Consider the following 23,919-nt stretch of genomic DNA (forward strand, 5'->3'; position numbering starts at 1 on the left):
CGGCTGATAAACGACAATTTCTATATTGATTTTTATAACGAGCAACGACCGATGGGGTTTGCAATAAAACCCTTTGCGATTTGTTTTCAGTTTGACAAGAAGAAACGTTAGTAACATTATCATCAGATTCTTCTTGGGGCGGGGTGAAAGTTGTTTTATCCGAATTCTGATAAAACCGATAACAAAGTGTTTTGGGGTGTGATTTTAAACCACAAAACGAACAACCCTTTTCTTTCTTAAGCTTTGGACAAGAAGAAATTGAGTGTCTATTCGAAAAACAAAAAAAGCAAAGTCTATTTCTTTTCAAATAATTCCGTTTCATTTCTATGCTTACCGAGTCACACGAAACTGAATCATGCAAGGTCGAGCCACAAAACACACATTTTGAACTAGCAACTGTATGATTGACTAACAGTTCAGCCGCTGAAGAATTGAAACTTTTCTGTTTTCGAAAAGTATCTCTGGTAAAAGATTTCGACCCGGAAGCGCCTCGATTGCGTTCTTGGAGCGGATGGGTCGAATTTTGTTTTTCTTTTATGGGAGAATGAAAAGATTGAGCTCTTTCGCGACTTTGTACTTCTTCACCTAAGAACTCGAGAAGAGCTTTCAAATCCCAACTATCACTTTTATTCTTTCTACTAAATTCAAGAGTTAATTCAGAGGGCAATACTTTCAAAATTATTGGTGTTAAGAGATTACCGTACGATTCTGAATTTATTCCCAAGTTTTCTAAATTCCTGATTTCAGTTTCAGCTTTATCGTATAATTTTCTCAAACTGTTCGTATCACTTGTATTTTTTATGGGAGTCATGCTCAAAAGCGATCCTAAATGCGCATTAATGCGCAAATTCTTTTGTCCGAATCTAGATTTTAAAAGTTCCAAGGCTGCATCATAATTACTTTCTGTTAATGCGAATCCGGAAATTGCTTTAGCTGCAGCACCACCTACTAAATTCTTCAGGTAAATAAGCTTCTCAATTTTAGATAAGCCGCTATTTTTATCTATTGCATTTTCAAACTGACTAATGAATTTTAGCCAATACCTGTGGTCACCGTAGAATTTATTAACAGTTAGTTTTGGCAATTTAATCGACAACCTAGCTTCTTGATGTACTAGACCACTAGTTTCCAATGTTGAATTGGATAAATTAGCGGGGTTAATAGTAGGAGGTACAGCCGGAGGTGTTAGAGCTGCTATTCTTTGAGTAATTTGACATTTATAGAAAATTAAATTTTCCATGAAGTCTTCACATTGTTGCACCTCTTTTTCGATATCTTTTGCTTCGATTACATTAGGAAGCTCATTATCAGCCACTTTAAGACAGTCAATTTTATCAATTAATTGATTGTATAATACTTCTAAATTACACACATTAGTTTCATTTACTAAAGTGACGTCTAAACTTTTAACGAACTTAGTGGCACTGCATTTCAGCGCTTTACGCTTATTTTTTATCTTTTCAGCATCCATACTAATTGACATACAAATTGAAAACAAATAACTCACCCAAATTTCTTAAGTTACTATATCCAATCGTATGAAACAACAACGATGTCAATATAACATAAAAAGCACATTACTATTTGACGAATTCTAACTATCGAACGGTTGTGCAGTACCTTGCGGCCAATGCACCATAAAGAAAATGCTAAGGCAACTATCTAAAAACTAAATTAACTTTATTTGGATTCTACATACGAATGGGCTTCCAAATTGCCCTTACTATGCGATCTGCCACGAGATGACCAACATCAACAAAAATCAAGCTATCGATAGCCACGAATCCACGATACATGAACAGAAAGACAACTAAATTGAGCCGAGAGGTAGGAAATTTGCATATCGAAAAGCGCCCTCTTGCGCACAGGTATACTCAAGGATTTTTATGGAGATTTTCCACAACTTATCCTAATTTTAAGAGTAAACTGAATGGATTCATTAGTTCACATTGGTTTATTTTCAAGGTTTTTTGCCTTTTTCATCCTAATTGAACACTTTAATCCGTTTTAAAATTTCTGTTGACTCTATACTGATAAACGTTGATAACTGCCAAATTTTAAGAAATTTTTCTTCTAAAAAGCATGAAAGTTATTCTAGGAAATAAGGTCTCCTAGAATTATAGTTGAAGGATTTGTGGTTGTGCTGGGGGGGAGGGGGATGTTAAATTTAACTTGAATCATGCATTTGTATTAAAGCTGTTCTACTAATACCTATAACTAAAAATAGCTAATACCATGAAATGAAAATAGCTAAAAATGTGCTTTTTCTTCTATTGCATGAAATATATTATGTTTAAAAATGTAAAAGTAATAATTAATGTCTGCATATTTTTGAAGATTTATAAATAAATTTAAAAAAATCTGATTTAAATTAAAAAAATAGATTTATATTAAAAAATTCGACTTTTTTGATTTTTTTTAAATGAAAAAAAAATCAGAAACCACGGAAAAAAGGAACATAAAAACTTTGCCTTGAAAAATAACAGAATTTGCTTCTAAGTGCAGAACCAAAAAATCCCACGAAATTTTGCATCAAACTCAAAGATTAATTTGCTACAGGATCCGTTGGACAACACAAACTGACTGACACATGGAAACAGAGAGATGCAGATAGATACAGCATTATTAGACTAATGAGCAAAAAACAGAATTCACCAGTATACCACTCCAGATAAAATTTAATTTCTTACATGGAAAAATTATTTCTAAAAAATGTTTATTTGCTTTAATAAGGTAGAAAACTTATATATTTAATGCAATAAATTTTCATTACAACATTAAGTTAATGTTCAATTATTTCAAAATGAATGTCTCATACCACAAGCATCAATTTATATAATTAATTAATAGGCAACAATTATTTATGAACATTATTATAAACAGCAATTTAAGCATTTTTCTGTAAAATGTTTTAAGTGCAGAAAATTTCAATTTTCAAGATTTCTACTCTGAAGTTAAACAAAACATATAGTTTCTACACTATGACTTATGAAAAAAAAAACATTCAAGATTTAATAATTCATATTTTATACATACATTTGTTCAATTAATTCCTTTTCATCCAAGGCATTAAGCAAGTCTCTTTTATTTCCAAGTACAAGTACAGGGATTCCCATTAGTTGTGGTTTATCCAATAAATTGTGAAGTTCATTTCTTGAAGCCTCTATTTTTTCTAGATCTGCGGCATCAACCATGTAACTAAAGAAAAAAAAAACAAATGCTATCAGACTGGGGGAGGGGGAATCATACTTCACTCATACATCAATTCTTTACTCTAGTAATTATATTAAATTCTTAACATTCTGGCTTAAATTAACACTACCTATGGCAAAAAAAATTGTACATATGAATATTACAGGAATTCTTATAGTATGAAACAAGATACTTTAAGAAGTTCAAAAGAAAAAAATTGTTACAAATAACAAATCATTAGTTGGTTGGGGTAAGTGGGACCCCTTTGGAGAACATAATAAACTTATTGTCCTATTTTATCTTGGACATTATTAATAAACAAAAGTTCATTATTTTCTAAAATATTGCCTTAAATATTATTAAAGGTTACATTTTTTTTAAAAATCAGATTATTATCATATCAGATATATATATCAAATCAGATAATTATATTATTGGGTCCCACTTACCCAATAATTGGGGTAAGTGGGTCACCCCCCTTTTATTTCAATTTACCGCAAGCATTTAAAAAAAAAAGGGTAAGGGGGGGGGGGTTTCCTTGACAATGCATAAATTTTTAGTATGCATTTTTTTTTTCTTTTTTTTGTTAATACATTCATTTATGAGATATTTACTGTCTTTTGAATCTAAACAATTACATCTGTGAAATTTATTGAAAGCCTATAGGTACATATTTTACTTTTACATATAAACGTGTGTTGAATAAACGTAATACAGTTGATTAAAATAAATTTTGGTAAATTAGCCAAAACTATAAGTTGAAAAAGAAATTGGAAACACTAAATGGCTGAGTCCATTTAAAATTGGCTAAGGAAGAATTATTATCACTTCATCCTAAGTAATAATTCCAAAACCATCTGCAACAGTCCAATATAAAATTGTCAACATTTCTATTCGTTCTTGTAATTTCAGCAGCATTTTTTTTTTTTTTTAAATTTGTATTTTGTTGTTTAAACTCTTTTTTTTTTTTTTTTTGACTAAGTTCTTACGATCTAGAAAAAAATTCCACAAAACCTAAATATATGCAAATCCAATCACTCAGATGAAATATGACATGATCAAGAGTAAAAAAATATAAAAACCATATCCATTAGGGTGGAGTGAAAAAAATAAATTTTCGAATTTTGAAATGCTTAGGGTCTGAAAAAAAACTTTTTAGCATCAATAGGGTACCCATAAAGTTTTAGCCTCCTAGGAAAATATCTTTAGGTGCCAAAAGCGCCCCAAAAATGCAAAAAAAAGACCTTTTTTGAACTTTTTTTACAAAATGTAAAATATTTAATTTTAAAAATGCTTGGAGGTGTAAATATTAACTCTAGGTATCATTAATATCTCCTAGAAGTTTCAGTTCAATGGAGTAATTTCTTTAAATTTTCCAAAAACCACAAAATAAAGAAAAAAAATCTATTTTTTTTTCTTCCATTTTCACACGATCTTGCAAAACAAAAATAGGTTAAGTACACACAATATAAATATTTTAAACACAGATTCTAAACTTACTTATCAGTTATGTATTCAATTTCTCATTTAGATAATTTATTACATTGCATTTAAGAACTTTTTCTTTATATCATTATTGTAGTTTTTTATACAATAATGGTACAATTCAATTAACAAGAATCCATCAAGAACAAATATTTTTTATTACCAGTAAAAAATCTAACCAGTAGTAAAATTCCGTAAATCCTTTTTATTGAATTTTCTTTTACGCGAGAGTCTGAATTCTATCTACTCAACTTGCCAACAGAACCACCTTCTTTTTAGGGTGGAAAAAGATTAAATTTCCGAATTTCGAAGCGTTCAAGTAATTTTCCTCACATGTGAAAAAGAGCAAAAAACATTATATTACAACTCTTATCAAATATTATTATACTCTCAAAAAGAAAACGGCTCAAAATACACAGGACATATAACAATTCTGAGAGGAGAAGCTGAAATTATACAGTATAACATTAATAATCTCTTAACATCTAATGAGCAGTCGCTTGAAAACTTGGTCTGGATTGGTTGCGATGGTACTAACACCCATACTGGTGTGACAGGATGTGTCATTTGTTGGCTACAGTTAAAGCAAAACAAAACCATACAGTTTTTGATTTTATTTGCTGTACGCGAATGAACTTATATTGATTGAGACATTTATTGCAAAATTTGAATGGAACAACGAAAGGAATTGCAAGTCTTTTCATTCAGTAATTATGTATTAGAAAAGCTTTAAAACCTGCAAAAATGTACCACTAGTGAAGTTAAAAAATATATATCTTAGAGGATGCCCTTTCAACTTTGACTGGAACAAATGTTAGCTCACATGAACAATACATTCATATGAAATTTTGCTAAGATATTTCATCTGGAGATCGCTAATTGAGCAATGTACGCTGTATATACAGCGCGAGGCACGAACACATGTTCACTCTGATTCTCTGAAAAGTATAACTTTAAAAGACGGGCAGCAATCGTTATCTACCTGGAATGTACTATACGACGAGGTTTTTAGAAGCAAGATTTTTTGAGCAATCTCCTGACGAAACAGCTTGGCAAATTTCATACAAATATATTGTCAGGCCGAGGACTGCTGATGGTCTTTGAAAAAAGTGAGAAAGGTGACAAATTTGAAAACAAAGGTGACTAAAAGGTGACAAAAAAGTAACTAAAAGGTGACCAAAAGCAATTTGTTAAGAACTCAAAAAATACAAAAGGAATAACCCTTTTTACTGACTTTTACCCAAATAGCCTATTTACTTTTTGTTAAGATTTCTTTACAATTTTGGAAATGAATATTATAGGACTAGAAGTAATAAAATAAAAATTTTAAGACATTTTCAAAAAACTTTCAGTGTAAACTCTATGTAACCTTAATATATATATATATATATTTAATCGAAATAATAAAATTTGAAATTGTGAAGTAAAGAGCAAGATGATGCATTTATTGAACATATAATTTATATTATTCAATCACATTTTTAGTATTGTTTTTTTTTTTTTCTTTTTTTAGCTTGTTGAAAAATTATCAGTAATCTTTCTTTTTTCTTAGTAAATACAAAGCATAAATATTAAATCGAAAGTCTTGACAATAGAGAATAACTGAGAAAACCAATTTGAAAAATCAGACTTTTAACAAAATGATAATTGTACTTACAATGCAAAAATAAAATGTTGAAGTATGAAACTGAAAATATCATTTCATATGCCTGAAAATGTTCATAATTTTTTCTTTCTTGTTTTTATTTATTTTTTTAGCAAGCTCTGAAAATATTCCATGACATGTCCATGGGCGGTAAAAAATGTAGTGTTAAATCAAGTTATTAAAAATGCTTCAATGCTTTTTGAAAAAATTATGAAAATAATTTTTTTCTACTTTTAAAATATTACTTAGAATTTTTTTATATTTTTTCTGAAATCCTCATACTTTCATTAATGTTACTGTAAATTTTCATAAAAATTGGCAGAAAAATAAATGAAATACAAATTATTTTCAATCAACGAACAGAATCGTCATAGCTTGGAAAATACTAAACATTCAGAATTTCAACTGGCTCTAAAATGAAAAATAAACCAGATTGAGAAGAAAAAATTGATGTGGATACTTTTCTACATTAAAGGACTAAACTCACCAAGTTTTATCAAAATCTGTGTCGTTGGGTGTCAAAATGCCATTTTTTGGGTTGAATCGACGTGGAATAACCCTGCTTTAATAAAATAAATCTCGCCATTACATAAAATAAAGCTTTTGGAAAGCATCTGCTTCTAAAAGTTTTATTTTTACTGGAACCAGCCATAATAAGGGTTGAATCCTAATAAAAAAGACTTTCGGAGATTCTCTGAGACGCACCAAAAAAGGAAATGTTTAGAAATGTTTACACAGACCATCTTTACTTCGCATTTGCGCAGCAAAAATAGAACCCAAACTAACCATTTCTGTGCAAACATAAAGTGAAACTATAAACGCAAATCAAAACTTTTCACTATTCCGCACTCAAAGAAGACATCGAGGCACGCCTCCTTAACCCATCATCCCTTTTTCAAATCGAACCACTTGTGGCTGCTTCGTCGCAGCTTTCGTGGTCAGTAAAAGTAAAATAAGCAAGTAACGCACCCAGCTAGAGATTAGCGTGAGATTCAAAGACTCCAGATGATGTTACTTGATAAACACAGAAGACAACTTGCATTAGATGACCGCTCACTCAACAAAGTGTGCAGAAAGGAATTGCGCAGCTGAACTTTAGTCGAACAAGGCTCTAAGGCCAGAAACACAATGGGAAACAAAATGGCATTTAGACGAGACTTGCAGAAAATGCGTCTGATGGTTGAAGGGGGATAGAAAGACTGGTTCTGCTCATAGGGTGCAATTGCAGGCAATAAAAAAAAATTCCTTGATTTCCCGGCAGCATAGCTACTTTTCTTAAACAAGGTGGGCGGGATATTTAATGCTACTTTTTTAATTAATTTCACTGTTAAAGCTATCATTCAGATACTTTTCAAGGATTTAATTATTTTTTTTAAAAAATCCTACGACACATTTCAAGAAAGGTGAGAAAGGTGACAAAAGTTGCAAAAGGTGACTAAAAGTAACCAATTTTTCAAAAGGTGACTAAAGGTGAGAAAGGTGACTAACTCCTCGGCCTGTATTGTTGATGTGAGCTAAGATTTGTTTCAATCAAAGATGAAGGGACATCCTCCAAGAGGTATACACATTTTTCAACTTCAGGGATGGTACATTTTCACAGGTTTTAAAGCTTTTCTAATAATCATTGAATGAAAAAACTTGCTATTCCTTTCGTTGTTCCATTCAAATGTTGCATTAAATGCCTCTATCAATGGAAGTTCATTCGCATACAGCAAACAAAATCAACAACTGTATGGTTTTGTTTAGTTTTAACTCTAGACGATGAATGACACGTCCTGTAACCAGTAAGGGTGTTGGTACCGTCGCAACCAATATCGACCAAGTTGTCAAGTGGATTTCCAGAATTTTTTAATCGAAAAATTTTAACTTTTATTAAAAAATATTTGTTCTTGTTGGGTGCTTGTTAGTTGGATTATTGTATAAAAAAAACTACAATAATGCTGAAAAGAAAAAGTTCTCAAATGCAAAGTAATAAATTATCTAAATAAGCAATTAAACATAACTGATAATTAAGTTTAGATTCTGCGTTTAAAGTATTTTTATTGCACATACTAAACCCAGGGTTCATACTCTATTTGGATGAAAAAATTCCATGACTTTTCCAAGACTTTTTCATGACTTCAATGAAAATTTTCATGACCTCGATACACGAAGAGAATAGCACTATTTAATCTCAAACTTGGTAATATTTGGAAATGAGCATTAGCAAAACGTCTATATGAATGCCACAGCCTCATTGAAGCACTTACTTGTAATGAAAAAAATATAAGTGCACACTTAAAAAACTAAACTATTCTTATTTCTCTTCATCATTTTAATTTAAGTAAAGTAAAAATGCAGTGAAGCGAATATGATGATGCTTAAATGTCTGATATTTTTTTAAAAAACAGGCAGAATGATATTGAATGGGACAAAGGTTGAATGAGTCATCACTAAGTTTCAATAAATTTGCTTCAAAAGTTACTTTTTGGTGTCAACAGTGCCTTTAATCATCCACGTAACTTGACAGTATTTTGGTTCTTTAAATTAAAGCCACATAATTTAGTTCTTTATGTTTCTAAACCAGATCTTTTTTGAAAAAATCATTCAGTTATGAATCAATCTTCTGATTCAAAAGTATATTTGTTTTGTTTACAAATTTGCATATTTTCAAATGCATATAAATTAATAGGTTCAGAAATTCCAGAACACGTTTAATTCCTGACATTGAACGTAGCAGTGGGTCGCATGGATTAGTTTTGTGTGCCGTATGTTGGGCACTACTGTTTTAGAGCATTAGAATTCCTCTTTTTCTGTATTCTATCGCCTGAATAAGATCTTTATTTTCTAAAACATTCAACAAATTAAGATAAACTCTGATTAATTTAATAATAAAGTAATTACGAATGATGGAATTGAACTTGCAAGCAATTGAATTGCTTTTTTTTTTTTTTTTTTTTTTTGAGTGGACGTGGCAAAAATAAGAACGTGAAATTTTGCTACTACAGACTATGAAACGTAAGAAGTGTTGAAAATAACAGAAAATTCAAAATAAGTGATGTCCAGGCAGTAAAATCACATCTCAAAAAATGACAAGCGGCTGCGACAGAAGTGGATGCAATGAGATTTCAAAATTCAGATTTGATTTTGGGATCGTGCAATTTTCCACTTTTAATAGCTTTTATGTGCTATACTGTTAAATCACTCAAGATTTCTAATGCTTCTTTAGCTACTGTTCCTTTCTCTTTGTCCAGGAGATTTTTCCATGACTTGAAATAAATTTCCATGACTTTGAATGAAAATTTCAATTTTCCATGACTTTTCCAGGTCTGAAATTCTTGCTTTTCCATGACTTTCCAGGATTTCTATGACCCGTACGAACCCTGTAAACCTATTTTTGTTTTGCAAGATCGTGTGAAAATGGAAGAAAAAAAATAGTTTTTTTTTTGTGGCTTTTGGAAAATTTAAAGAAATTGCTCCATTGAACTGAAACTTCTAGGAGATATTAATGATACCTAGATTCAATATGTAAACCTCCAAGCATTTTCAAAATTGTATATTTTTCATTTCATAAAAAAAGTTCAAAAAAGGTCGATTTTTTGTACCTTTGGACTTTTTTGGAGTGATTTTGGAACCTAAAGATATTATCCTAGGAGATTAAAATTTTAAGGGTATCCTATTGATGCTAAAAGACAACTTTTGAGACCCCAGGCGTTTCGAAATTCGAAATTTTTTTTTTCACTCCACCTTAATATCCATATTTCAGTTTCAGGGGGTGACCCACTTCCCCCAACCAATGCTATATTTATACATAGAGTCCAATAAATTCTGGGTAGTAGTTTGCCTGGAAGACTAAAAATAACTAAACAGTTACTACGAAGTTTCAGAAACCAAATTACACTATACTTTCCTATAAACTGAGGAATAATTTGTCTAGCGCCTAAAAATTTTTCCTGGCACTTGAGATTTTACGATACTTGTCAATCTATGTATTCACATACATAATATTCAAAAAAAAATTAAAATTAAAAAAGACCAAATCATAAAACTTGTCACGAAAGGACATCATTTTGACTGTTTCAAGGTTTTGAGAGACACTTAAGAATCTTAGCCTTCTTATCTTCTATTGTTGGAAGGAGTACATCAACTCAGGCGATTGCTGTTTTGAAATCTTTTCATTTATCATAATGACTGGATTAATAAATGTCTTATAATTGACTCACTGACATTACTTTCTGGACAAACCATCTTTGAAATTTGGAAACTCAGTTCAGTATATCTGAACAAACATATTTTGATTTTTTTCAACTTAACAAGCTGAAATAATTTAAATCTACTTACACAATTGCATTTACTCCACGGCAATATCTTTCCCACATGCTTCTAAATCTAGGTTGACCACCAATATCCCATATCTAATAACAGATAAAGAAGATATATTAATGTAAATTCAATTTAATTTGCCCCAGGTATTGTCATTTTGATGTTGATAATGAAAATCATTCTAAACATAAATGTATAAAACACAAATCTCCAATTGATTTTTAAATAGTAGGCATCTGAAACAGAAATTACATCAAATTTAAATATTTTTAATTCTATACTAAGTGTTTTCTGTAACCAGCAGGTTCTATCAGTTATTTAAACCTAACCAACAATCATATCACAGGCATTGCTATGTGAATACTGAAAAGAATTGAAGAATACTTTTGTATAAATGTTGGTAACCTTTGGTGCAGTTAGAAATAAGAACTGTTTCTACCCATCAAAATGAACAACCTAGGAGGTTTTTAGCACATCAAATCTATATTCCACACACTTAATACAACACTGCCACACCTGCAAAAGCTTCTTTTCGAAAAAAATAAATTTAAATGTAACGCCCCTTAGCTTAAATTCTTATAGTAACATACTGCCACATCTCAAAGATAAGGTTAATTTTTTTTTTTGTTTGTGACTGTCTTGCATTTTAAAAATGCACCAGGACATGTATATAACTCAAAATCGACAATTTTGGACTTGTGGCGGTGTTATATTAGGTGTGCGATTTATCTGAATGCTTAAGAACAATTTTTAAATACAAATATTAGACACATAATTGTTTTAAGTTTTGTTTCAGTTGTTAATAGCAAATTTAAAAACACGTGTAAAACATTTTAAAAAATTTACGACAAAATTAATTGCTTTGTAAAACTACTATCTTCGCCCAATCACAAGTCTTAAACACAATATTTCAGGAAACAAAAGCTTTAGTGTGTCCTTCAAAACTTTAGGTGTCAAATTTAGTGCGTAGTGTTGGAAATCGAGGTGTCAAATCGAAATTTTTGGTTGTAAAATGCAACTAATGCAGAGGTGCCCACCTGAGGGGAGGGGGGGGGGGGCATGGAGCAGACTGTGCCATTGAAAACTTTAGGGGGGTGTTTTGAAGGGAATATTTTCATTCTTTAGGGGGCTCTTGCTTTTGAGGGGGCTTTGCAATATTTAGGAAGGGGGGTGCACCCTTGATCTTAGGGGAGAGGGCACCCCTGACTAATGACTTCCTATTTCCAACACAACTTAAGAGATCAGCTTGTTTGCATATTTTTGATGCCTAGAACCTAGTTTCTAAGGGTTCTTTAAGCACAATGTCACTATTGGCAGCAATGTGTGAAGTTTTAAAGAAAATGTAAATTCAACAACAAAGTGAAAGTTTTTTACAAATAACATTATTATTAGAACAATAATCTCCAAAAGTAAGCTATCAGGGAAAAAACAAAACTTCAGGGGAATTTTAATTTAAATGAAGGGAATAAATTTGTAAAATTGTTATGAAATAAAATAAAAAATACATTAAAAACGAAACTTTTTGCTTCACTTTATTGTCTGCTTAAAGTTAAAATAGGGTAAAAAATTAAAAATCCAAGAAAATTGACAAAAATGAAAATGGTTAAAAAGGAAATTGAGCTACTGCATTTTATTGTTTAAGAAGACAAGTAAAAGTTAATAAAAAACAGCAACAATAAAAACAGAAAGAAATTTCAGGCAGATTTTTAACATAAATTGCATTAATAAACACTACCAATGTTACAGGGTGGCGACAGAAACTGGAAAAAAAAGTTCCCCAATTTCACTGATTTACGTTACCAATGATAATAGTTTCCTTTCTTTGCCCTACCTGAAAAGCATTGCATATTAAATAAAATGCAGTGTTTAAAACGGTTTAAGCTGTTAATTAAAAATATATTTTGAAAAGATGCTCCTTTTTTTTTTTTTTTTTGGTAAAAATAATGTATTAAATTATCAACAGAGAAATATTGTAGGAAATCTAAAACAAATACTCTACTTCCAGGAACCAGTTAACATGAGAATTCCAAGAAATTATTAAAACCACTCTTAAAGACATATCTAATCGTGATAAAACTAAAAAATTTAAATGGAGATAATCTTGAACTGAATTTTCAAGCAGTATAATTGTTACTGCAAGAATAACAAGTGATAGTTAAAGTATAGAAGTAATGTAGTTTTACTTGCGTAAATAATACTGCCGTGTGCAGGCAAATGGCAGTATCTGCAGAAATTACTTTTGAGATATTTGAAGAAATGTGTGGTGGATTTAGTACTAACAATAGGAAAATGTTGGAATTAGACTTTTTTTTCGTGCATCTTTTTGAACAGAAACCAAATAAGCGAGTATGTACAATAAAGATAACATACAATAGATGACAAAATGCAAAAAAATGAAAAATGTGCGGTTACTGCCCTTCTCCTGCACACGGTAGAATAGAGATATTTATGGAAAACAAATTGAAATCTTTCAACAACCATATTGAGCTATTCTCTAATCAAGAACTTAGGTTTTAACGAATGAATACAGCATTTTAACTATTAAAAAATAATTAAAATATTTACTTATGAACACAATTCAATTTCAAATGATTTCATTAGCTGTCAAAAAAAATCTTAGATTACTTTAGTAACAAGCAACATTGATAGGCAAAAACAATTATCAATTCCAAAATGGTTTTAAAATAAAAGTGTTTTAATCTGTCAAAAAAAAAAAACCTTTGTATAATCCGAAGTGACAGCGAATAATACCATGTTAAAAAAAATTTGATTTTCAGTCAAAATTCAGTTTTAGCAATTAAATTAAAAATTGCCAAATGATAACCTTTAAGATTTTTTCAGCATTAATTTAAAAAACAAAGATTTTTTTCTTGAAACATGATAACAGTATGCTAATTAATTCAAGAGAATGAGTAAAGGCAAGGGAGCAAAGTCATTAATGACGGCTTCCTCTTTGCCTTAGGGTTGTTTATTTTACGTAGCATGGAATGCGTGGAAGAAAAATTCTAGCTAGGTAAAATAAACAACTTTACAGACACAGAAGCAATCTTAGGAAGCTCATCGTAAGATTGAATACTTTGACCTTGAGGAAAAAAGATGCACAAATATGCGGCATTGCATAATCGCACCTCATTAATTTTACTTTTTAAAAACAAAGAAAAGGTGTGAAATTCGTAAGGAATCAAATTACTTTATTTTGCAAGGGAAAAAAAATCTTTTCTTTTCTTCATTTGTTCAATTTTCCCTGATTTTTTGTTATTTTTTCAAAATTTCCCAATATTTCCCTGAGTGATAAAGTTCCCTTACTTTTCCCTGATCTCCATGATCTGTCGCCACCCTGTGTTACTTTGAAAACAAATAAGTGCTTTTAAAGAGCTGAATCATACTCAGCCTGAGATCTATGGGCACAGGTATCCTATTAAATCCTAATGATTTTAGGAAAAGAATTGGTTAAAATTAAAACATGTTTTGTAAAAATGTAATATGTCACATAGTAGGAGAATGTGGGATAAAGTGAAATAGAAGGACTAAGTGAAATAGCAAAATCTTTTCGCATTTTGCAGCACCACCTATCTATCATACACATTTAACAGGATAGTAGATTGCAGTCAAACAATAAACTCCTCTAAAAATCAAGGTATATAAAGTTATTTTAAAAATTTGATTTCCATATTGTAATATTTTGTGGTTTCATAAAAAAAAAGAATATTTCAAAACAATATAATTTTTGTAATTAATCGAGATGTACTGATATCCAGTGCAGTATTTACTTAGTCAACATTAATCAATATTATTTTCTCAAGTGCAGGACAAAGAGAATGAAGCAAAGAGGAATAGTTCATTTGGTTTACTTATTCATTCATTTACTAATTTCTAATTCATTCACTATTTTATTCAATCATTTTTTCCCCTCATATTAACTTATTTGTTAAATGTTTCATTTATTATTCACTTGATGAAAAGTATTTGAAATAGAAATATTTCATTAGAAAAGTATTCTATTCTTTATTTTCTTTTAAAAATACAAATCTACTGCTAAAAATGAAAAATAACATTTCAATGCAAGTTTTATTAAACATTTCTTTCTTAATGTACTGTAATTTTCAAAACAAATTTCTAATTTGTATATTTTGATAAAGGTAAGTTATCTGAAGTATCTTACAACCCCATATTCCATGCATGGTAAATTATCTCAATTAAAGAAATATTAAATTTGCAAATGACAATTTAGGTCTCTGAAACTATAATTATCAATAAGAATTTATTTGTTACATAAGAATCACATTTCAAAACAATATCATAATAAATTCTTTCATTTGATAAAACTTTGTGAGTCACCATAAAAAAAGTTTTAACTACAAATAATAGCAATAAATACCTTGATCGTTACATTGCCCCTCGAGACTTTTCTCATATTGAATCCAACAGTAGGAATCATGTCCTCACAAAACTGACCAGACTGAAATAAAACATTTATTTGGCTTAAACTCTATTGATATAAAATCAGAATGCATCTCCTTTTCATTCTTAGGAGAGGAGACAAATTTAAAAGAAAAAAAAGTCTTGGGGAAAAAAATAATAATAATACAGCAAAGAATAATTTAGCATCATGAACAATTTACTACAGAAAATAAACTTTCTTGAGAGCAGTTTGCAGAGGTTAGCGGTTCCAACCTCATAATACTGTACCGTTTCCACCTTTTGTGTAAAGATAACAAGAGAATACATGATCTTTTAGAGACGTTTAATGCGATCAATATTTACAGCTATATTACAAATTACAGATTATTTAATGTTACAAAGATATTTTTGAACTACGAGAGCCAAAATCTGTGGCTCCTCAGCTCTCTGCTCTACGAGTGTCTCCCCCTTTGACCTATTTATTTTCTCTTATATACGGGGATTCCTTTGGCGGGGAATGCACCCCTGTTTACAACAGTCAGACGATGTTGACAAAATGCGTTAAGATCTTTTCCTTCTGCTGTCTGAGGTTTCAACTGCGTTGACAGGGTGGTTGAAAAATGTTCCCTATAGTGTCACAGACATCATATCACACCAAACGGAGAAAGTTTATGTACAGAACAAATGTCCAGCTTCGGATAAAATTCAGCTATTTTGAAGATCTTATTTCGAAAATTTCTCAGAAAAGAGGAGCAAAAGCCGTATTTACGTGTGGTCTTATATTTATCCAGCTCCCATTCTGGTGACAGATATAAAACACCAGCGTAACATGTTTTTCTCACGATGAGTGTGGTCTGGGAAAGAATTTCTAGAACGACCCCACACACTGAATTGAAATAGCAAATCACTGGAGAAATCGCATCGGTATAATACTTTGTGATGTTCTGCAATCTAAAATCATTCGACTAAAATTGTTCTGCAAGAAAAATTCGTTAAAAATTTCTCGCCAAAACATCAACAAATACAGCAATTAACAAAAAATATAAGTGTGTAAGCAGAAACATGAACTTTCAAAACTGTTTCATACCGGAGAGTATGAAGGAACATTTTATTTGTTTTGTACTCTCTCTTAATGCAGAAAAACACGTGAAACTAAAATTTGAGGCACACATTCTTCCTAAGGAGAGAAGACATGTAGGCACACTGTTTAACTGTTTGACTAGCATATTGTTTTATTTTGAACTTATATGTTGATAGGATTAACTCAGGAATAAAATTTTGTGCTAACCAAACAGCAAACTAAATAGTTATGGCAAAAAAAGTATCATGTTGCAAACTCTACATTTGGACAAAATACTGTGAAATGGCCCTGATGCACACGTTCTTTCTAGGGAAGAGAAGAACTTCTTTTTGTTGGTCGGAAGGGTAATAGGAGTGTGGAGGGGGAAATGCTTGAGAGTAGCAGCACAATCTTTAGATTTAGCTTTTGAAATTTGATTGAATTCGCTTCTGTAACACTCTCTCATTTTTGTCGGCTGTGCCATTCTTCTACTTAGACATAAATACCTTTTTGTAGACTATTATTTTCAACTCTTCTTGCATACTATTTTTTTGCTGAAGACTGAAAGTCCCATTCAACAATGCATATCCAGTTCCATCCGAGTTAATTTAAGCTAACACCATTCGCCAAATTTACTCTTGATTCTGACGAGGCTTACCAAAGAATATAGCTCATGAAGATTTTAATAAAATTCAAAGGCGCAAAAAAAGAGGCTGAGTCGGTCCTGGTCCCTCCCAAATTCTGGGGGGGGGGGGGATTTAAATAAAGGTAGCTCAAGGGTCTGGCAAGAGGAAATGTAGGAGTAGGTCCTTTCAAGGACCCTTCACAAAATTTCGATTAACCAAATCGGAAATTTCATGGATTCATTTTTTAATAAATGAATACGCAAACAAGAAATCTAATCTATATTGATGGATAGCTTTTGGTTTACATTTTGAAATTTCATAAAAGATTTAATTTTTCACAAAAATTTTTTTAATTTATACAAATAGGACAGTGAAAAATCCTGGACAAACCCCTGTAGTTCTTACAATTTGGGCTTAAGTTTGCTCATAAATGATTTCCATATTTTTAGATTTGAAGAAAAAATAAATAGTTTAACTTCTATATGTGGCCTCTTCTGTAGAGCACATGTGGACTTCTTTGTTTCACACAAAAATTTGATCTTTCACATTTTATATATTTTTTATACTAACCATAATCTTACACCTAATCTCTTTAAATGTTCAAACATTGGGAGATATCACAACATTTTTAAAAAATATTTAAATATGTACCAGAGTTTGAAATATGATGCAGGATTGCGCAAAACAAGGAGACAATTTAACACCCAGTGCAGGAATTTTCCCCTTAAACTTTTGGTATGGCAAGTACACTAGGGTGGTTCAAAAAAACTTTTTTTCAGCTAGAGTCCAGGACACTCCCTATTTTTTTTTTTTTTTTTTTTACATTTACTAATAGTATTATGCTGTAAAAGTTTGAGCTTCTTCCTCAACTTTTAAGATGGTGCTCAATGACACCTTAATTTAACATTAGCAGTATCATAAAAAATGCCACCCATTGAGAAATATTTAATTTCCCCAGCTGTTTTTGCGTAAATAATTATTTTATTATGTATATGCATATTTCTAGAGTATATTATAATATGTAGCATTGTTTTTTCAGTTCGATGTATTTTTTTACCCCCCTCCCAATACTATTGAAGTTTGGGAGAAGGGGTTGAGCACTCTCTTTCAGTTGAAATAGGAAGCTAACATTCTTCCAGTATATTGCTACCTACAAGTCTAAAAATATTGAGGGGCAAGAGCAGACTGGCCAGATTGACTAGTCGGGGATCCCCGACTGGGCCAACCGCCGAGTGGGCCACTCCAAGCAATTTTTTTATTGAACTTAATACATTTAAATTCACTCCTAACATTTTTTAAAGTGTCATAAAAAATAGGTAATTTGTTTACTCTATGAAAAAAACGGTTGGAAACAGGTTTATTTTTTTTCCATCCTAAGCAAAGAGAAGTAAATAGCCGAAGTTCGCACGTGCGATGCTTTCCTCTGTTATCAACTTTCTCTCTAGTTTTAGAGCTCTGAGGGTCATGGCTGCCACCAATGAGGAAACGGGAGGGGGCCAGAGAAATTGGGGTTTGACGTGACCTGGAAAAAGGCACGGGATGAAAAAAGAGCGTTAAAAACTCATATTTGTACAGCTATTAACAAAAAATGAAGGTGCTTGCACCATTAGACAAAGTGAACTCGGCCTTGCTATAAATGCGTGGGCCATTTTTTTTTTTGGGGGGGGGGGGGGGGTTGACACACGAGCAAGGGTATGCTCGGGGGGGGGGAGAAGGGACACCTGTTGGCCCGGTTCCAAGCCTGAAGGGGGTCTGAGATTTTTTTAATGAGGAGTGAAATATATGTATGGACGTAGGGGTGAACAAGATGGAGCGGAGCCAAAAATTTCTGTGCACGCCCCTTTTATTCACTGGTTGTGACAGATTCAACTAAATGCTGTCCGTTGGCAAGATTGCATTGGTCTATTGTACATTATCGCTATAAGAGTATTTTCACCTCAGAATCGAAACAAGACAAAATTTCGACAAGAAGAGAGAAAGCTCCTGAACATAAGGGGGGATTTTGGACTGAGTTCCAGCGAGCGAGTTTTTTTTTTTTTTTTTGAGCAACACTAGTTGTAATCAGGGCCTGATTTAGACTTAACGGGATCCTTAAAGTATTTTAGGTATGAGGTCCCTTTGTAGTCCTAAAGTCACCATCGATAGTCTTAAGTCTACAATTGAGGACTTGGATGCAAGAACCAGTTAAGTCTAAACTATTTTTTAAAATTCATTTTTGTGTGTGGAGAATATAGAAGTTAGAATTGATGCAACAACGGGACACAAATGTTAGATTCGACCTCTGCTTTCTAGTAAATAATATCCGTGGGGAAAAGATTAGCCTTTCTACAGGACACTGATGTTATATGTGAGTCTTACCAAAAATGAGTGAGTCTGAACTTACCTGGTTCTTGGTTCTTGCATGAAGGCCCTCATTTGTGTTTTACAGATTTAAATATCAAAAACTCGCGAAAGTCTTCGAACCTTCGCCATTCCCCTAAAGTCACTAAGGATAGCTTAAAATTTCATTTATAGAAATTTTCGTGGGAAATCTCCATAACTCTTTTATCTGCACTATAGCCTACAATTGATTTCAGTTTCAGAAAAAATGTTTCCCCCAGACCAAAAAAGGGGCAGTGTGCTTTCAGATAAAAGAGTACTTTTTAAGAGAAGTTTTGTAAAATACAAAAGGTGCTTCTTTTACTTTTTGGTTATCTATTTACATACAAAGTTCAAGTGTTTTCGATAATAATTATTTTTAAAATATTGAAAAGCTTTTTGATGTTTAGTTTTAAAGGTAATGAAAAAAAAATCAAATATATTCTAATCAGATTCTTGTGGATAAGTGATTCAAACGAGAGAGTGACGTTTCAAAGAGAGGCTTATGTTCATCTTTATCTTTTGAAAAAAAATTATCTTTGTGAAGTTTTGTTTAAACTTTTAAGGGCAAGGAGATTAAGGATCAAAGGTTAGCTTAAAAGCGGAAGGGCACGCTACCTTCCCAAAAAATCTTGGGGGAAACACTTAGTAGACCTGTTCCCTTTCGTTTTAATGTTTCCAAACATATTATAAGACTAGAAAATCGCCCGTCATGATATGACGGGTGAAAATTGTTTCTACATTTGAACGAAGCAATTGCCTGTTGATATTTTGATAGTTGAAATTTTAACCTTAACACCAGTGGATTAACCCTGAACTCCAGTAGATAGCGTTAAATGTTATGGTTTCTTCGTTTTCCTAAAATGAAAGTCTTACCAGTAAAGCAGTTAAGTTACTGGATCGAGTTCAGCCTTGCCACAATAAAGCCTTTCCCAGCATGTTAAACATTACCAAAACACATTATGTAATTATCATGCGGTGGCGCGAGTTTCATTGTTGAAACATGCGGGTTACTTGATCATCAGCTATTATTTATATGATGATTATGTCTTTTAAATTTCAATATCGAAAAATTCCGAAGGAGAAACGCCGGGTTCCTAGTAACTAAATGCAGTTTAAAATTGGGTAGAATATACTTCAGTTTTTAAATGCTTCCAAATAAGATCACCGAGCCTCATACTGCCTCAAACGTGACCAAGGACAGTTTTGCGTTTTGTAAGAGTTCAAAGTCGAATCATTTTCGTCGAGAGCCTCCCATTGCTTCCCAATTCCATAAATTTTACCAAGGGTAACCTAAAATTGCATTTCTAAAACTTCTCATTTCGGAGAATTTCTAAGAAGAGCCCTGGAAATTCTACTGTAAAAAAGATACACTAAAATAGACTTCAATTTTGAAAAACAAAAAATAATAAGAAAACAAAATCGTGGGGGAACTTCTTTTCCTTCTCCTCGGCGTTACCGAAAATTGTAAAATTGAAGTTTTTTGCAACAACTTTGAAAATATCGCTTGGAAGGGAACTAGAACCCCTTCTCCCGATTCTTTTCTTTTTATGCCTATATAGATAAACTGCAATGTCGAAAAAATTCCGGGAGGATTTACCCGATTCCTCCCTTTCCTCGTGTCTTTCCTATGTTAAAAGCTTAAAGATGTGCCTTTTCAGACATAGTATCCTTCTTTGAAGGCACATATAAAATGTACAGTGTTCGCTTTATTTTACGTTTCACAATTTCCTTTTTTAGAACTTTAAAACTTGATTTAGAAACTTAAAAGAAACATAGGAACTAGCAGTAGTTTAATGTCTTTGCTCGATTCGGAAGAATCGAGATCCGGGGTACCGGTTAATTTAACTTTATTTTACAGAGGTGGGCCTAAATATTCTTTTGCCGACTGGGCCAAAGTCAGCCAGTCCGCCCCTGTTTGAGGGGTATCTCGTTATCTAGGACAAACTTTTTTTACATGTTTTTTGATCCGCCCTAAAGTACACAATTACTGCCGAGCTCGTCGAAAAAGTGATACCACTTCAAACATTGCAGTCCTGGGAATTTCATTCTATTGATTCAATTTGCTCCTAACTAAAAAGAAAAAAATGGGGGATCATTTTTGGACATTGCTTAAGTTGGAGACGGAGCTTTAGTTCCCCTTCCATTTGTATGTTTTTCTTTTCCAATAGAAGATACAATTATTTAAAAACGAAAATAGGAAACAATGCAAGATGCATACCATATATTGGTTCCCGTAATTCAATTTCGCCACCTACATTAAACTTTTTTGATACAATAGAGTGGTTTTTTTTCCTTTTTGTCTTTTACTTCACTTAACCCTCCAGGCGGCAAGCCCGCATATACTCGAGCTGTTGTATTGAGCTTGACATTGAGTGGACTTGGTCTTGCCACTAGGGGGCTTAAAAAATATAGAGATCTTCTGCCTGCAAATATAATGTCCGTCGAAACAGAATACTTTGTGATGTTTTGCAACGTAAAATCATTTGACCAAAATTGTTCTGCAAATGCTTCAAGCATTGACAAGTAGAACGGTATCCAAAACGGATCCTAAACAACTCAGTCTTCCAGACAGGGATGAGATTGGTCAGAGAGCAAAAAGGACGATTTCTAAAAATGCATCAAAAAAGCTTCCAGAAGAAATGAAACTCAAAAAAAAAAAAAAAAAAAAAGAGTCTGAATTACTAATTTTAAAGATACAACAAAAACCTTCCCATGTTAATTCACTTCAAGTATACTCTACATTGAATTTCTCTTTAATAGTGAACTGAATTTCAAGCCAAAACTGGTACTCGGGACAAATAAAGTAAAGGATCATCTCTAATACAGATAATAATTTTCCCAGTGGCAGAAACGCCATGACATGACGACATTGTTGCGGACAACGAAACTTTATCGCAGACCAAAAAAGTCTCGTTTATTTTATTTTTTTTATTGAAACTACGCACAAATCTTGCAGACAGATTGTGAAGTTCTAAAAGCTTGTCACAGACAGTTACAAAACTTTTTGCCACTGGGATAATTTTATTTAAAAAGTGTGTTCATTAAAAAATTACAAGTTGTGAAAATGATGATAGTCGAGTCCGTAACAATAATTAGAAGTTGTAACTTGTTAAAATTTTTATTTATGCATTTTATATCACTAAATTGAATATTTTCTTTTCTCCCCTATAGTGTTACAATATTCTATAATAAGTGTCATGATTATACTAATTCAGTATTTTTTTATTCATTTTCTAAATTTGGTCAGGGTATATTATCTTGCATACGTTATGAATTTACGCTTAATGAAAACATTAGATTTTGGTTTACCTGAACATATATTTTTTCTGACAAAAGCTAGATCTAAATGACAAGAGTGGGAGGAAAGAGAGAGGTAAGTGTAAACGGGAAAGTAGTTTAATTTCGTTCTGGATTTTTTTTTTCTCGTGGCGCAGAGCCTGTAGCATTTGCTACTTCGTTCTATGGCTAATTTGGCCCTGAGTCCCAAAACAGAACACTACTAAATTTGTGACGCATGTCTCAGAACAGATGCCTGAGCTGCAGAACAGTTCTATTGAAATGTGAGAGGAAAACAGACTTTGTCATATTTTCTACCTAAAAATTTTATTTTGACAGTCAGGATTTTACACTGGTTGTCATTTTCAGCACCTAAATTTTTTTAAATATTAGCTTATGTCCATGATTTTAATAGTTAAGCTGATCCATTTGCAGAGTACTAATAAAAATAGAAAATGCCATCTTCTCAACAGTTTTTTATAGTTTAATTTATTTTCAGTAATTGTTCACTAATAAACTAATCCAAAATTTTATCACTCAACCTGCAAATTGTTTTTTTTTTTTTTTTTTTTTTTTTTTAAATACACAACTCTGACAGTATTTAGCAGTTAATAGCTTTCAGGGGTCTGTCCAGGATTTTTCACAGGGTCCGTTTTTTGTGAAAAATAAAATAATTTTGTGAAAAATGAATTATTTTTGTGAAAAATAAAATAATTTCGCAAAAAAAAATTTTTTTTTTTGTTAAATCGAAATTTTAGAATTTAGAGCAGGCACAAACTACATCATTTAAACTTAAAGTAGAGAGTTTTCCTCTTCTATGTTGAGAATATCATTCTGGGGTGTTTTTCTAGTATTTAGCGGGGGGGGGGGGGGGGGGGGCGGTATCGCTAACTCAAGTAGCAATATTTATCTACCATTCTACATTATGTTAAATTATACTAGAAATATTTCTGTACAGCATTTAAAATAATTGTAACAAAAAAAAAATAATAAATAAAATTCAGACGAGGGGGTTCAGCATTTAACTTTTTGACCCAGGACACTCTTAAAATTGCACAGAATTTCGTTTAAAACTGATAAGTTCCGTGATTTTAACAAAAATAAAAATAGATTTTATTTGTTTACTTCTTAACAAAGCGTACTAAACATCAAAAATTCAAAATATCGGAATCCCATAGCGGATGCAAAGAGATCGCAATTCTCAAAGTGAAGGCAGCAAAGGTATAAAAACGGCTTGTAAAAGAAATATTTTTGATAAAATTATTTTTAAATTGCATTTTAGAGTCCTATGATAAACATATCATTAATATCTGTGGACACAGCTAAAGCAAAAATAAAATTAAACCATTGATTCAGCATTTTAATTTTTGAGTCATAAAAGAAAATGGAATTTTGCTTTAAAAACTTGAAGGGCATGTTCTAACAAAAATAGACTTTTCATTTATTTGCATCCTAATAAAACGAAGTTAGCTTGAAAAATGAACAAAATATGATTCTTATATCGGATGTTAAAAGATTGTATTTTTAAAAATGTAGACATCTAAAGAAAAAAAAAGGCAAGTAAAACAGTT

General features: G+C 31.7%; 1 protein-coding gene across 1 annotated transcript in view; it reads right to left on the bottom strand.

Annotated features, from left to right (window-relative positions):
* LOC129219302 (ADP-ribosylation factor-like protein 8B-A) overlaps nt 1–23,919 on the bottom strand; it is a 64,038-nt gene that overhangs the window by 38,517 nt on the left and 1,602 nt on the right. The window contains exons 2-4 of the mRNA XM_054853645.1: nt 15,003–15,083; nt 10,643–10,716; nt 3,037–3,198 (exon numbers count right to left, since the gene is read on the bottom strand). Coding sequence (XP_054709620.1) covers nt 3,037–3,198; nt 10,643–10,716; nt 15,003–15,083 — 317 coding nt within the window. The remainder of the gene's footprint in view (nt 1–3,036; nt 3,199–10,642; nt 10,717–15,002; nt 15,084–23,919) is intronic.

This window comes from Uloborus diversus, chromosome 3 (assembly GCF_026930045.1).
Source record: "Uloborus diversus isolate 005 chromosome 3, Udiv.v.3.1, whole genome shotgun sequence".
Classification (NCBI taxonomy): domain Eukaryota; kingdom Metazoa; phylum Arthropoda; class Arachnida; order Araneae; family Uloboridae; genus Uloborus; species Uloborus diversus.